The sequence below is a fragment of the Palaemon carinicauda genome, chromosome 5 (genome assembly GCF_036898095.1).
Source record: "Palaemon carinicauda isolate YSFRI2023 chromosome 5, ASM3689809v2, whole genome shotgun sequence".
NCBI classification, from domain to species: domain Eukaryota; kingdom Metazoa; phylum Arthropoda; class Malacostraca; order Decapoda; family Palaemonidae; genus Palaemon; species Palaemon carinicauda.
In genome coordinates, this window is record NC_090729.1 from 70,139,115 (window position 1) to 70,155,612 (window position 16,498).

The 16,498-nt window shown below is 44.2% G+C and overlaps 1 protein-coding gene across 4 annotated transcripts in view; it reads left to right on the top strand.

The window, feature by feature from the left end:
- The window catches only part of LOC137641326 (next to BRCA1 gene 1 protein-like), a 337,633-nt gene that overhangs the window by 231,865 nt on the left and 89,270 nt on the right, over positions 1 to 16,498 (top strand). For 3 of the 4 annotated variants that reach the window (XM_068373760.1, XM_068373761.1, XM_068373762.1), the window contains exons 10-11: positions 10,871 to 11,012; positions 11,157 to 11,293. The exons of the other annotated variant lie outside the window; for it this stretch is intronic. In XM_068373760.1, the coding sequence (XP_068229861.1) occupies positions 10,871 to 11,012; positions 11,157 to 11,293 (279 nt within the window). The remainder of the gene's footprint in view (positions 1 to 10,870; positions 11,013 to 11,156; positions 11,294 to 16,498) is intronic. 4 annotated transcript variants of the gene reach the window in all.

Consider the following 16,498-nt stretch of genomic DNA (forward strand, 5'->3'; position numbering starts at 1 on the left):
TACTAACGTAGTAAATTTTTACAAATATTGAAAAAAAAACAGAAATTGGCAACCGCAGGAAAATACGGCGTATCTGACAAAAACAAAGTCACGCATGGGTAGCCAGATCATCTAGACACACTTTCCAACACTAAAAAAGCAAAAGTTTTGCGACACTATTTGGCAATTTCTTACGGAAAAATTACTTGGCCAAAAAATGAAAAAAACTGAAAAAGGGGCACTCACGGTAAAATGGTCCTCGTGGTGATGAACGACATTCCAACTAAAAAAAAAAATCATGTACATGGTAGCCAAACAATCCACCAAGACTTTTCACAACTGATAACCTATACAAGTTGCACCATTCTACGACAATTTCATAATACGTAATAACTTTGATAATTATGCAACTTACCTTAGAAGGGTAAACTCGGTCGCGCTCGACCCCGACGCGTCTCAGAAATCTGGGAAGAAGTACAGCTACAGCGATGCACATCTGGACACTACTAGAGCGTGTAGGCGAGACACCGACTGCAGGTCGATCACCCACAAACTCAGTCACGGGGGTGAGTCACGTGAGAAAAACATTTTTTGTTTTGACGCTCGGGGTCGCGGACGACCCACCGTACCGTTCCAGGGTTAATACAGGAGAGCCCACGCACTTCCATGTTCAGACAGGTACTTTGTCATGCATTGACCTTTCAATTGCAAGCTCTGACTGCCTTTTTGATTTTGATTGGAGGACATTAGATGATTGGCATACTAGTGATCATGCACCAATCATTTTAAACACCAACAAGGGTCCGCCTTTGCAAAGATCGCCACGTTGGAATCTAGACAAGGCAGACTGGGTTAAATTTTGTGAGCTAAGTGAAATCGAAGGGAGAGCAGAAGTTTGAAAGTATTGATGATGCCATAGACCTACTGAATGGAACTCTTCATACAGCAGGAATCAATTCGATTCCCAAAACCACGGGACTAATCAAAAGACGACCAGTCCCGTGGTGGTCCTCAGAATTAACAGCCTTGCACAGAGCCACCAGAAAAGCCATGACTAGATTGCGTAGATGCTGTACTGATGAAAATTTGATATCATAAAAAAAGTGTAGAGCACAGTTCCGTCGTGCCATGAAAGAAGCTAGACGCCAATCTTGGGTGGCTTTTGTTTCCTCCATTAATAGTAGAACACCATCATCTTCTGTATGGAGGAAAATAAAAAAAATTGCAGGCAAATTTACCCCGAACCCACCACCAGTGTTGAAAGTGAATGGTCAGTTTTTGACTGAAGGAAATGAAGTTAGCAATGCCCTGGCTGACCATTTTTCAAATGTATCGTGCAAGAGTGTAGCACCTCCCGGTCACCAGTACAGGAGCTTTGAAGAAAAGAAAATTTTAAATTTTGCAACAGGAAGGGAAGAATCGTATAATTCTCCTTTTACTGAAAGAAAACTTTATTCCGCACTCGCTACTTGCAACGATACAGCTCCTGGACCCGATGGAATTCCATATGCAATGGTTAAACATGTACATTTTAATACAAAGTTATTTATTTTAAGTATTATTAATAGAATATGGCATGATCATAGTTACCCAAGTGTTTGGGAACTAGCCATTATTTTAGCCTTTTTAAAACCCGGTAAGGACAAGTTTTTAGCAGCAAGCTATCGACCTATTGCATTGACTTCGTGTTTATGTAAAATCATGGAGAAGATGGTCAATGTAAGGTTGATGTGGTACCTTGAAAAGAAGGGTATTTTATCACCGATTCAATGTGGATTCCGAAAAATGCACTCAACAACTGATGTGTTAATAAGACTTGAGTCCTCTATTTGTGAAGCCTTTGCTTCCAAACAGCACCATGTGACAGTTTTTTTTCAATATTTAACTTAGCCGGTGATTATATAGCTGCAACTCTGTTGCTCGACAGACAACTCTACGGAAAAACTCGCCAGCAATCGCTACACAGGTTGCGGGTGTGCCCAACAGCGCCATCTGTCGACCAGATACCCAGCTCTCAATGTAAACAAAGACTCAATTTTCTCTCTGTCGAGGTGTCGACAAGACGTACTTTACTCGCTGTTGCTAAACTGGAGTTTTTCACATCTATTTGGTGAAGTACTATACTGTATTCTAGTTTTGAGCTTTCGCTATGCAGGTGTTTTATCTTCATCTTAAATCTTGAACTCGTTTTGGATAGATTTAATTATGGTGACAAAGAGAGTATGGACTTTCTTTCACTTTTAAATGGCCGACCCTTCCCTTAGACGGAAGTGTGTTTAGGCTTTTAGTAATTATCTTATCACGTTATAGATTTTCCTCTATATATTTTATATCTCTCCGCCTTTATTAGGCCTCTTCGATTAACTTTATATTTATTTTAAACATATAAAAATAAATTTTAATGTTTTGTTTATATGCGACCTTTCCTGAGAGTAGGCGGTCCTAACTTGGAAACCGAAGTTAATCAACGTTGAGCCCTTTATATCGTAATTAGCTTTTAAAGAGCTAAGGATTTAAAACTTTTTAAATGTAATATTTTATGAAAGAATTTCTTTGATAGTCTTCGTACTGTTTTCAAAGATGAACTAACGTTTAGTTTATTTATGCTACGCAGTTGTTGACGTTCAGGACGTTCAACATGCGCTCTATCGTTACGATAGAGAGAGAGTGTATCACGGTTTCACTTTGCAGTAAGAGTAAATCGATTCTGACGTTTTGTTCATTCTTTCTTAGCTTAAATGTTTTAAATTCTATTTTAAAGGAACTTTTTATTTGAAAAACCTTTCAGTTTTTTCCTTTAGTCAAATAACATGTTTTTTTGACGAAATATAATTGGGCTCTTCTCTTAGGTGCGAAATCAAGAGAGAAAGAGAGAGAGAGATAGAGACGGAGGGAGAGAGAGGAGAGAAAACGTTCCGTTCAAGCGGGTAACGTTGTTCTCGAGTTACTCTCGTCCCTAGTCTCTGTACGGGGAGGAAGGATAAAACGTTTTTAGTTTTTTATTCTCGTCCCCAGGCTATGTGCGGTGAGAGATTGAAAACGTAGTTTATATGAACTAGTGTTTAGTCTCTTTCCCAGCCACTGATTTTTTTATCTTAAAATATGTTTTCTGTTTTTTGCTGGTATTAATGAGCTTGCATTATACGACAGATTTCGCAATTACTACCTTTTAATGAAGGGTAGAATTGCGTGTTTCAGGTAGAAATCAGTAAAAGTTTCGATTTCAGTGAAATAAGTGCAAAACAGAAAATCGAAGTGATAAAGTGATATGCGCAAAGTGTTACAGTGTTGCGTCCGAGGGTTCGTCTGTTCGTGCCTGTCGTTCACCTAGTCCGGGACCTCTTGCATGCTCCCAAGCCCAGGGGAGAAGTAATGTCAAACGACTTATGGGTTCGAGAGGCCTTGATCAACGAACAGACGTTTTCCCTCTATGGTATCGGGTGTATCTTACCAAGATCTCCCCTACCATAAGACGAGAGAGACGTTGTTTCTCCTCGTCATCCGAAGGCTTTTCGCATAAGAAACCTGTCACAAGGTTTCGAAGCCCTTAAGCGAAAGTCAGTCCTTTCAGGACAGGTCCAGCGTCCTGATTACAACCATTAGGACAGCTCTGACCCTATGCAGTCATCGGATAACTGCTCGCCGCCTAACAAAAGCGTAACACAGACTCCGAGAGTCTTTTTTTGTTGGCAAAGTGTTGCGGTCACAGACGTTACCCTCGTCTCTTACCACAACCATTTCCGTTGATCCTTAGTGGGTTGTATGGCAAGACATGCAGTATATGCTTGCCTCCCTTATGGAAGACTATTCTGCCGATTAGTCCGTTGAGTCTAGCCGTTTATCTCATCGATATCCTGGCTTTCAGCCAACCTAACGTTCCTTTGTGCTTACTGTTGACGTTAGCGTAGCTTAGTCACGTCAGTCAGGTTGTTGAGAACCACACTCGATGCGGTCTCGTGTGGTTTTTCAGCCGCATTTGGACGTTAGGCCACTTGCTGATACTCCTGTTGACGTTCAAGACGTTCACTAACAATCGGAGTTGACTTGTTTTGACGTTGTGCGTCAACCTCCGCATTCTAGAGTCGTTTTGACTGCTCAGTCTAGGCAGTCAAAGGAGTCTCGAGTGGACGCTGTGCGTCCTCACGCACCTGTTGTGGTTGACAGTTCAGTTGTTGACAGTTCACAGACTGTCAAGCAGTTACATGACGTTGCGTTCTGGTCCGCTACTAATGCACCAGTGAGTGTGGACTCTGCTTGTAAAGCATTGCCACCACGGTAGGTCTCTCCCTTGCTTGAGACTCAGCTTTTATCGGACAAGGTTCCTGTAGATGAGGAAGTTGCTGTTCCCCCTCCTACTGATATTCCCTTGAGGACTCTGTCAGATGGAGAGGAGCCTAAAGCTGCTTAGCCCCCTATGGACTTTAATTAAATCATGATGTTTTTTTTAAGGATCTTTGTCCGGATCTTTTTGTAACTGCTGCTCCTCGTTCGCCTAAACGTCAGAGCTTACACTAGGCCTAGCTACTTCGAAGCCGTTGTTTTTAAGCTAGTGCTCTTTCGCTCTCCTAGAGAGCTTTACGTTGGCTAGGCGACTGGTTTTTCACCAGGAGGAGTTTCGGGGATACAGCCTTTGCTTTCCTTTCTTTTAAACTGGTTTATAGAGCGAGAGTCTGATATGACACGAGAGAAGTTCTCGGCTTGGGAGTTCATGCCTCTGCCCAGATAGACTTCTCAATTCTCGTAGACTCTCCCTGGCGCCTGGCCAGGAGATGCTCCAAGTTTTTTACAGGTCAACCTCACAGCTGTTTTTGAGCCTTTGAAGTTTTGCTGTACAATTATGTCATGCATAACAAGGCTTTCAGGGATGGTAAGCGGTACCTCCTCAGTCGCTAACCCCGTCTGTTGCCGCACCTGCTCCCGTAGACCCTAAATGGGCTTTGCTGCAAGACATGCAGTCCAAGCTTGCGTCCTTGATAGAGGACTTTAATGCGGAGAAGGTTGCTACCGAACCTTCTGGCCAACAACCTTCCAACCGGTCGGTTGTGCGCCCTGTTGACGCTGAGGTAACCTACTCGCGTCTGCCAGTTGAGGTGGTTCCTCCACCGATGCGACCCAGTGTGGGTTGCCAGCCGCACGTTGACGTTAAGCGACGCTCGGAGGTGGTTGTTGACGTTCAGGACGTTCAACAACCAGCAGAGGTGACTTGTTTTGACGCAGTGCGTCAACCTCAGCAACCCGGTAGGGTGTTGACTGCACAACCCAGACGGTCTAGACAGTCTCGGGTTGACGCTGTGCTTCCTCGCGCACCCATGGTTGTTGACAGTTCACAGACTGTGCAGCAGTTCCATGATGTTGTGTCCGGCTCCGTCACGCATGCACCAGTGCGACCGGACTCAGCGAGCCAGACGTTGCCCACTCCGTTGCCGTTTCCTCATCAGTTTTCGGATGAGGAACTCTCTGATGAGGACGTTGCTGAACAACAAGACGATCAGCCCCCAGAATAGATCAAGCCCTGCTATCCATCCAGAAGATGCTGAAGAAGGAACGCTGCTCAGTCAGGCTGTGGATGAGTCTGGTAGGGACGCTGTCATCCGTGGAACATTTTGTGTCACTAGGAAGACTACACCTCCGTCCTCTTCAATACCATCTAGCTTTTCACTGGAAAAAGGACAAGACGCTAGAAGCGGTCTCGATCCCGGTTTCCGAAAAGATAAAGTCTTGTCTGACTTGGTGGAAGGACAATATCAACCTAAGAGAGGGTCTTCCCGTGGCTGTTCAGACTCCCAACCACGTTCTCTTCTCGGACGCATCGGACGTTGGCTGGGGCGCGACACTAGACGGTCGGGAATGCTCAGGACTGTGGAACTCGAGTCAGAGGAGCATGCATATCAACTGCAAGGAGCTGTTGGCAGTACATCTGGCCTTGAAAAGCTTCAAGTCTCTCCTTCGAGGCAAAGTGGTGGAAGTTAACTCGGACATCACCACGGCCTTGGCGTACATCTCCAAACAAGGAGGTACCCACTCACTGACGTTGTACGAGATTGCAGGGACCTGCTCATCTGGTCAAAAGGTCAAGACATCTCCCTAGTAACGAGGTTCATCCAAGGCGACTTGAACGTCATAGCAGATTGTCTCAGTCGGAAAGGGCAAGTAATTCCAACCGAATGGACCCTCCACAAGGATGTGTGCAAGAGACTTTGGGTCACTTGGGGTAAAACCATCCATAGATCTCTTTGCAACCTCGCTGACTAAGAGGCTTCCAATCTATTGCTCTCCAGTCCCGGACCCAGCAGCAATACATATAGATGCTTTCCTCCTAGATTGGTCACATCTGGATCTCTACGCATTCCCACCGTTCAAGATTGTCAACAAGGTACTGCAGAAGTTCGCCTCTCACGAAGGGACAAGGTTGACGTTAGTTGCTTCCCTCTGGCCCTCGAGAGAATGGTTCACCGAGATACTTCGATGGTTAGTAGACGTTCCCAGTAGTCTTCCTCTAAGGGTAGACCTTCTACGTCAGCCACACGTAAAGAAGGTACTCCAAAGCCTCCACGCTCTTCGTCTGACTGCCTTCAGACTATCGAAAGACTCTCGAGAGCTAGAGGCTTTTCGAAGGAAGCAGCCAGTGCGATTGCTAGAGCAAGGAGAGCGTCTTCCATTAGAGTCTACCAATCGAAGTGGGAAGTCTTCCGAGACTGGTGCAAGTCAGTTTCTGTATCCTCGACCAGTACCTCTGTAGCTCAAATAGCTGTTTTTCTCTTATACCTGAGAAAAGGACGATCCCTTTCAGCTCCCACTATCAAGGGCTACAGAAGCATGTTGGCATCGGTCTTCCGGCATAGAGGCTTAGATCTTTCCAAACATAAAAATCTGCAAGACCTCCTTAAGTCTTTTGAGACCACCAAGGAGCGTCGTTTGGCTACCCCTGGATGGAATTTAGACGTGGTACTAAGATTCTTCATGTCAGACAGGTTGGAGCCGTTACAATCAGCCTCCCTGAAAGATCTCACTCTTAAGACTCTTTTCCTGGTATGCTTAGCCTCGGCTAAAAGAGTCGGTGAGATTCATGCCTTCAGCAAGAACATCGGATTTTCGTCAGAAAAAGCCACTTGTTCGCTACAACTTGGTTTTCTAGCCAAAAATGAGATGCCTTCTCGGCCTTGGCCTAAATCTTTCGATATCCCCAGCTTATCGGAGATCGTAGGCAATGAACTAGAAAGAGTCTTATGCCCTGTTAGAGCTCTTAAGTTCTATTTAAAGCGTACTAAACCTTTACAAGGCCAATCTGAAGCTTTATGGTGTTCAGTTAAGAAACCATCCTTGCCTATGTCAAAGAATGCTTGGTCAGACTTTATCAGATTGTTAATACGAGAAGCTCATTCACATCTGAGTGAGGAAGACCGAACTTTGCTTAAGGTGAAGACGCACGAAGTTAGAGCTGTAACAACTTCCGTGGCCTTTAAGCAAAATATATCTCTGCAAAGTATAATGGACGCAACCTATTAGAGAAGCAAGTCAGTGTTCGCGTCATTTTACTTGAAAGATGTCCAGTCTCTTTACAAGAACTGCTACACACTGGGACTATTCGTAGCAGCGAGTGCAGTAGTGGGTGAGGGCTCAACCACTACAATTCCCTAATTCCTTATCCTTTTAATCTGTCTCTTGAAATGTTGTCTTTTTATGGGTTGTCCGGAAGGCTAAGAAGCCTTTCGCATCCTGGTTGATTTGGCGGGTGGTCAAAGTCATTTCTTGAGAGCGCCTAGATTAGGGGTTTGATGAGGTCCTGTTGTATGGGTTGCAACCCTTGATACTTCAGATCCTAGGGGTCGATCAGCATCCTAAGAGGATGGCGAGGCTCCGTAAGGAAGACGTACTTAAAAGGCAGAGTAATTGTTCAAGTCGACTTCCTTACCAGGTACCTATTTATTTTGTTTTTGTTATTTGGATAACTTCTAAAATGAAATAAAAAACTCTTAGCTCATAAAAGTGTAAACATATATTACTGGTCTCTACCCACCATCCTGGGTGTGAATCAGCTATATAATCACAGGCTAAGTTAAATATTGACAAATGTTATTTTGATTATAAAATAAATTTTTGAATATACTTACCCGGTGATTATAAATTAAATGACCCTCCCTTCCTCCCCAATAGAGACGCAGTGGGACGAGGAGAAAATTGAGTCTTTGTTTACATTGAGAGCTGGGTATCTGGTCGACAGATGGCGCTGTTAGGCACACCCGCAACCTGTGTAGCGATCGCTGGCGAGTTTTTCCGTAGAGTTGTCTGTCAAGCAACAGAGTTGCAGCTATATAATCACCGGGTAAGTATATTCAAAAATTTATTTTATAATCAAAATAACATTTTCGACCTTGAAAAGGCATATGATACCACATGGAGATATGGTATACTTAAAACAATTCATGAACTAGGATTAAAAGGAGAATTACCACTATTTATTCAGTCATTTCTTTCACATAGAGTTTTTCAAGTGAGAGTGGGGGAAACTCTATCAGAGAGTAAGTGTTAGGAAGGAGGAGTTCCTCAGGGGAGTGTGCTGAGTGTAACCCTTTTTGCACTAGCAATTAATGGGATATCCTCAGTCATTCCCCGGGATGTTCTCTCAACATTATTTGTGGATGATCTCTCAATATCATTTGCTGGCACTAGAATGGCAATGGTTGAGAGAAAAATCCAACACTCTATTGATAAAATTATCCAGTGGGCTGACATGAATGGATTTAAGTTCTCGACAAGTAAAACTACCATTGTCCAATTTTGTCGTATCCAGGGAGTACATCCAGACCCGGATATATACATTAAAGGTCAACGGATACCATGTGCAAGTGAAGCTAAATTTATAGGTTTGATATTTGATTGTAGGCTTACATGGGTTTCTCACTTAAAAGCGTTAAAAGCTAAATGTGTTGAAGCTCTGAATATCTTGAAAGTATTGTCCGATACATCATGGGGGGCAGACCGCAATACTATATTAAAATTATACAAGGCCTTGATTTTTTCCAAAATTAGTTATGGATGTGAAATATATTCTTCAGCCACCCCAAGCTAGTTAAAAATATTAGACTCGATACATCATGCAGGTATTAGATTGTCTACAGGAGCTTTTAAAACCTCGCCTATTCCAAGTCTCCTTGTTGATGCTGAAGAGTTACCTCTAGACCTTTACCGAATGTCTTCCATTATTCGGTATTGGTTTAGATTGCAAAGACTCCCTAACTCTCTAGCCTTTCAGACTGCAAGCCTTGTAAGACACGCATCATACTTTGAATTGCACCCAAAATCTCCTCAACCTTATGGCTTTCGGGTGAAACGATTATTAAATAGTCTGGATATAATTAGAAATAAGGTACTTCCATTCAAGGTATCATCAACGCCTCCATGGAAGTTACCAGAGATATCTTTTTGTAAATATTTCATTGGAGATAAGAAGAATATGTCAGACGTAGAAGCCAGGTCTCTTTTTAATGAACATGTTAAAGAACATAGAGGATCAACTTTTATCTATACTGATGGCTCCAAATCTGATGCTGGCGTTGGATTTGGAGTACATAGTAATGGTTTTAATTGTCGAGGTGCACTTCCTCTGACCGCTTCCATATTTACTGCCGAACTGTATGGCATATTAACCGCTTTTGAGAAAATAGCGTTGGAGAAGGAGGGTAATTTTACAATTTTTAGTGATGCAAGAAGTGTCCTTCAAGCTATAGAAGTTTTTAATTCTAATAACCCTCTAGTTTTAAAGATTTTAGAATGGCTTTTTATTATTGGACGGAGAGGTATAACAGTTCAGTTTTGTTGGGTTCCAGCACATGTAGGTGTGTCTGGGAATGAGAAGGCAGATTCACGGGCTAAGAAGGCTGCATCCGAGTTGCTGCCAAGAAGGTATCCCATTCCCTGTAATGATTTCTTACCTGACATCAAGAAATTGGTTTGCAATAAATGGCAAGAGCAATGGGATAGCCTAGATGGGAATAAAATGCGAGAGGTAACAAATGTCATATCTCCTTGGAGGTATAATATGATGCCCCGAAAATGGGAGACATCTCTTTGTCGTCTCCGTATTGGTCACACTCGGTTGACACACGAGTTTCTGCTGAAGGGCCAACACCAACCGTATTTTGACGACTGTTTAGTACCTCTAACAGTAAGGCATTTGTTGACCGAATGCCCCAATTATAACAACTTAAGGAATAGATGTCTGTTTGAGGCTCTTGGAAATGATGTGTCCTACTATGCAAGTGGCATTTTTAGATTTATTTCAGAAGTAGGTCTTCTGAAAACTATTTAACTTTTATGACATTCAACTTTTATGATTTTAATTGAATACTCTTTTATTTTTTATTTTATTTTTTATTTTTGTATACATAAATTAAATGTTACCAGCATCAATGACTTTAGATGTCAGGATGCCTGAAAACTTTAAATCAATCAATCAATCATTTCCTATCCTAACACACGTTTAACTACCTTTGTAGAAACTTTTCACTCCTTGCAACAACCTTCCACCAATTCCATATTACCCCATCACATTCCACATCGCTTTCTTATCAACTCTTATCATACGCTTTTTCCAGATCCATAAACTCAACATACACCTCCTTACCTTTTGCTAAATATTTCTCGCATATCTGCCTAATTGTAAAAATCTGATTCATACATCCCCTACCTCTTCTAAAACCACCCTGTACTTCTAAGATTGCATTTTCTGTTTTATCCTTAATCCTATTAATCGGTACTCTACCATACACTTTTCCAACCACACTCAGCAAACTAATACCTCTTGAATTACAACACTCTTGCACATATAAAAAAATGTAGAAAATATGTACCATATAGTATATCATCAGTAAGATATAATTTTCTTCTTTAGACAACACTTTGCAAGTGGACCCAAGTTCGCTTTCGTGGTTCTCCTGCTGGTTGGAAACTGAAGCCTTCCATGAAGAGAGTGGTGTGTCCACCTCTAGATCCCGGACAAGAGGGTGATATCTCTATTGCGTTCACAGCTCCCAGTTAGTTCATTCCACAAATGTTGTGTTCATGCTCTGTATATTAAGTGATTTAACTGTGGTAATTGTTATGAGATGCCATCAATGAAGGAATCATATATTGTAACTAGTTAACTATGGATTTTGATTATACAAAACGTTATTCAGGTGAACCAGGATGGTATGCAACACACTGGCGATTTTGCCAACGAGGACGGGTCTTTGGGAATCAGATGTGGTGTGCCATTCGTGTTGAAGAGGAACCCATTGTCTCGGCAGAACCTGAACCCCAGCTGGATCAAGTGGTAATGAAACTTCCCGGAGAGGAAAGATTTATTTACTAATGAGGTCTTATTTATTCATCCTGTAGAAGGGGAGGTGTTAGTGCCATCAATAGCATTTACTTAGTCTTTGTAGTGTCGTTTCATCCCACACCTACACATTTTATGCCTCCTTTCTCACTTTCTTCCATCTTGCTCTCCAACTTCATTAACTTTTGCTTTGTACTGAAAATGCAGGATCTTCCCCAATGCTTGTCTTAATGGTCAATATTCATAAATCTAATCCTTATTTTGACATTGAAGTGTTTGTGATATTTTTTAACTAGCGTACGCACCCTATAAGAAATAACCGCTAAATATTTAGATAGATTTGTGCACACACACAGGTTCAATCTACCCGACCAGGGTATAACTATGCCCTCTCCACCTATCTGAGGAACGTGGTGAGTCCGAATACTTATGCATCTTGCAATGCCGCTGAGTGCGACTGGAAAAAAATATATATTAATACATACAGGTAGTCATCGACTTACGACCTAGATATGTCGAACTTGAAAATTGAAGTTTTATGAATACTTACCTGGCAGTTATAGATACATAGCTAATAATCTCTATTTCGGCAGAATTTTTCTAAACGTGGCAACCGCCTTGTGGTGGTTGGGTGGTAACACCCGTTAAAGGGTGGTAGGAGGAATCATTCCCGTTTTCTGTTCTTCAGTTCATCTCTGCCGGCCGGATCGACAACATGTTGGTCCGTCATTAAGAGTTTTTCTTCGCTTTCCCTGGTCGGTGTACCAGTCTGGTTTTTGGTGAAGTACTCTGATTTGGGGTTTTGGCGATCGTGTTTTTTGTTATCTCTTAGTTTGCTGTTTTCATTATGAGTGAAAAAAGTCATTACCGTGTCTATGCGAATGAGGAATGTAAGGTGAGACTACCGAAAATGGCGGTAGACCCTCACACCGTGTGTTTGAATTGTAGTGGTTTTGTTTGTGCCCTTAATAATAGGTGCGGGGAATGTAAAGTTTTGGATGAGAAAGATTGGTTGATTATGAAGCGCTATGTGCATAAACTAGAGCTCGATAGAGTTAGGAGAGCTTCTAGGTCTAAGTCTAAGTCTGTTAGTGGTAAGGAAGACGAACTTAGTGTAGATTTATCTTTTGAACCTATAATTGATTCCTCTTTGGAAGTTGATCCTTCCCTTGAGTTAGTAACTCCTGCACCTCCTACAACAGGATCCGTATCTACGGATGACCCTCGGTACGCTAGCCTGGCTGCCGAGTTGAAGGCCATTAAAGAACAACTGGAGGCCTTTAAAGGTAAGGAAAGTGAAAGTGCTTGTGTTAGTGCAGTGGAGGTGGCGACTGACCGAACCTGTCATTACCCTAGGCCTAGGCCTCTACCAAGCTCCCAGGACCAAGGGAGAAGGTACGTCGATGACCGAAAGGGGGTGAGAGGTACGTACCCTCGGTCAGCCGTCGCCTCAGACAGTCCTGTTGTCGATTCCCAGGCTGCTCTCGTTCCAAGGATTCTTCTAGCGCTGGACTCCAGGATGCAACCCGTCTTTTGCAGGACGATTCCTTTGATTTGGCCTTGTCGGGTTCTAAGGAACCTTCTTCTCGTTCGAAGGATATTGCAGATGTGGATCAGGACCTCGAGGATGTTTTTGATGACGATGATAATCCTGCCGACGCTGCGGGAGATTACAAAGTTCTCTTTCGCTCCCTTCTTGAACTATTTGGAGAGGAATTCCAACCTGCTGTCCCTCAATCTCCTCAGTCCCAATTTAACAAGAAGAAGGCCAAGAATAGTCGGCCTTCATCAAGATGAAACTGTCGATTTCCGCAAAGAAGGCTTTTACAAAGATTGATGACTGGATGAAGGAGCGGAGACAAGCAGTTAAGACTTCCTTCTCGTTTCCACCAGCTCGTCTTGCTTCAAAAGCGGGTATGTGGTATGCAACTGGGGAACCTTTGGGTCTGGGAGTGCCTTCCTCCTCCAAGGGTGACTTCTCTGGCTTAGTGGACTCTGCTAGAAGGCATGCTCTCAACTCAGCCAAGGTCATGTGGTCGATGTCGGAGCTGGATCATCTCGTCAAAGGTATTTTTAGAGCCTTTGAGGTTTTTAGTTTTCTAGACTGGTCGCTTGGGACTCTGGCAAGGAAAACTGACCAGATGGAAGGATCTAGGGACCTTACCAGTATTATGTCCTGTATGGACAAGGCCCTCAGAGATGGGGCGAATGAGTTGGCTGCGCTGTTCTCAGCTGGGATCCTAAAGAAGAGAGCCCTGCTTTGCTCTTTTGCTTCTAGGTCTGTTACCACTGCTCAAAAGTCTGAGCTTCTTTACGCCCCCCTCTCTCAACATCTTTTTCCAGAGTCCCTGGTTAATGACATTACGCTTTCGCTGGCCCAAAAAGCCACCCAAGACCTTTTATCTCGTTCTGCTCGTAAGCCCTTGGCAGCCCCTCCTTCTTCGAAACGGGAGGAAAGGAGATTCCAGCAGCCCTTTCAGGGCAGGACTACTTCTTCAAGACCAGATTTTAGAGGGAGAAGGCAAGAATCAGGGCCAAGATCTACCAGGGGTTCTTTCAGACCTCGCTCCAGAAAATGAAGTTCGTCTCCTCCAGACAGTAGGCGCAAGACTGTCAGGTTTTTGGCAGTCTTGGAAGAGGAGAGGGGCAGACACCTGGTCCCTCTCAGTCATCAAGGAAGGATACAAGATCCCCTTTCTGAAAAAACCTCCTCTCGTAGATGCTACGCTGGCCTTAGTACCCCGGTACTCAGATCCGGGGAAACAGAAGGCCCTAATAGACCTTGTCGACCAAATGCTAGACAAGGGAGCGATAGAACCGGTTCGGGATCTATCCTCCCCAGGCTTTTACAATCGCCTGTTTGTGGTCCCCAAGAACTCGGGCGGATGGAGACCCATCCTGGATGTCAGCTCTCTCAACGTCTTTGTGGAGAAGACAAAGTTCTCCATGGAGACGACTCAGTCGGTGCTGGCGTCAGTACGTCCAGGGGACTGGATGGTGTCCCTCGACTTGCAGGACGCATATTTCCATGTCCCCATCCATCCGACTTCAAGGAAGTACCTGAGATTTGTAATGCAGGGCAAGTGCTTCCAATTCAGAGCTCTTTGCTTCGGTCTCAGCACGGCTCCTCAAGTCTTCACCAGGATAATGGCGAATGTGTCAGGCTGGCTGCATCAGGAGGGGATAAGGATATCCTTCTATCTGGACGATTGGCTGATTCGTTCACGATCGAGGGAGAAATGTCTGGAGGATTTACGGAAGACTTTTATGATGGCTCAAAATCTAGGCCTGGTCATCAACAGGGAGAAGTCTCAGATCAGACTGAATCAGACTATTCTCTATTTGGGGATAGTTCTGAATTCAGTTCTTTTTCGGGCTTCTCCCTCTCAGGAAAGACAGACCAAGTATCTCGTAAAAGTCAGAACTTTCCTGGACAAGAAGAGGTGCTCAGCGAAGGAGTGAATGAGTTTGCTGGGGACTCTATCCTCCCTCGAACAGTTTGTCTCTCTGGGGAGACTCCACCTAAGGCCTCTTCAGCACTTTCTTTCGAAGACGTGGAACAGAAAGACGCAGGAAGACTCCTTTTCCTTCCCCATTCCAACAGAAGTTAGAATCTTCTGAAGTGGTGGCTGGACCCAACCTTGTTAGGGGAAGGGATCTCCTTACACAAGAAGAACCCAGACCTAGTGTTGTTTTCAGACGCATCAGAGTCAGGCTGGGGGGCAACACTAGGAAGCAAGGAGGTCTCAGGCTATTGGGAAGGAATTCAGCTGGGATGGCACATCAACAACAAGGAGCTGATGGCCATTTTTCTGGGGCTAAAGGCCTTCAAAGACTTGGTGTCTGGGAAGATTGTGGAGGTCAACTCAGACAACACCACAGCTCTTGCTTACATCAGGAAGCAAGGAGGGACTCACTCTCTGTCTCTGTTCGAGACAGCAAGAGAGCTCCTTCTTTGGGCGAAGGAGAACAGGATAAGCCTGCTGACGAGGTTTGTTCAGGGACAGAAGAATGTGAGGGCGGACATGCTCAGCAGGAAAGGGCAGGTCCTTCCCACAGAATGGACCCTCAACCAACAGGTCTGTCAGAGTCTCTGGAGGCTGTGGGGGAGACCCCTCATCGATCTTTTCGCCTTCAACTTATCCAAGAGGATCCCCATCTTTTGCTCCCTAGTTCCGGACAAGGAGGCAATAGCAGTAGACGCCTTTTTGATGGATTGGACGGGGATGGACACTTATGCTTTTCCCCCGTTCAAGATCATCAATCTGGTAGTCAGGAAATTCGCTCTCCTCGATTCGGGACAAATGATCCTGATAGCTCCGTTCTGGCCGATGAGGGAATGGTTCACGGAGGTGGTGGACTTGTTGATGGACTTTCCAAGAAGCCTCCCTGCAAGTCCAAATCTGCTCAGACAACCCCACTTTGAGAGATATCATCAAAACCCCCTCGCTCTCAATCTGACTGCCTTCAGACTATCGAGAAGCTCGTCAGATCGAGAGGCTTTTCAGCGCAAGCTGTGAAAGCTATCGCCAGAGCGAGGAGGGTCTCTTCACTGAGGGTCTACCAGTCCAAGTGGGAGACTTTTAGAGCTTGGTGTAGGAAGCACAAGATTTCCTCATCCACTACCTCTGTGAGCCAGATTGCGGATTTCTTGTTGTACCTCAGGCAGGATGCTAAGCTGGCTGTGTCCACTATCAAGGGGTACAAAAGTATGCTCTCTTCTGTCTGTCGGCATAGAGGCTTGGACTTGTCTCGCGATAAGGACTTACATGACCTCTTGAAGTCTTTTGAGACGACCAAGCAGGCCCAGTTAAAGCCCCCTTCTTGGAACCTTGATGTGGTTCTTAAATTTCTGTGCACCAAGAGATTTGAGCCCATCTCACAGGCTCCCCTTAGGGAGGTTACCAAGAAAACCCTCTTTCTTTTGGCCTTAGCAACAGCTAAAAGAGTCAGTGAAGTCCATGCAATTGAAAAACAGGTAGGCTTCAATCTGAATGGGGCAGTTTGTGCCTTAAGATTAGACTTTCTTGCTAAGAACGAGAACCCTTCTAAGCCCTGGCCAAGGACCTTTGAGGTTCCTAACTTGACCAACCCTAGTGGGTCAAGAGCAAGAGAGGCTCCTCTGTCCAGTACGAGCCCTCAAGACCTACTTGTCTCGCACGAAAAATGTGAGAGGCTCTTCTAGCTCCCTGTGGTGGT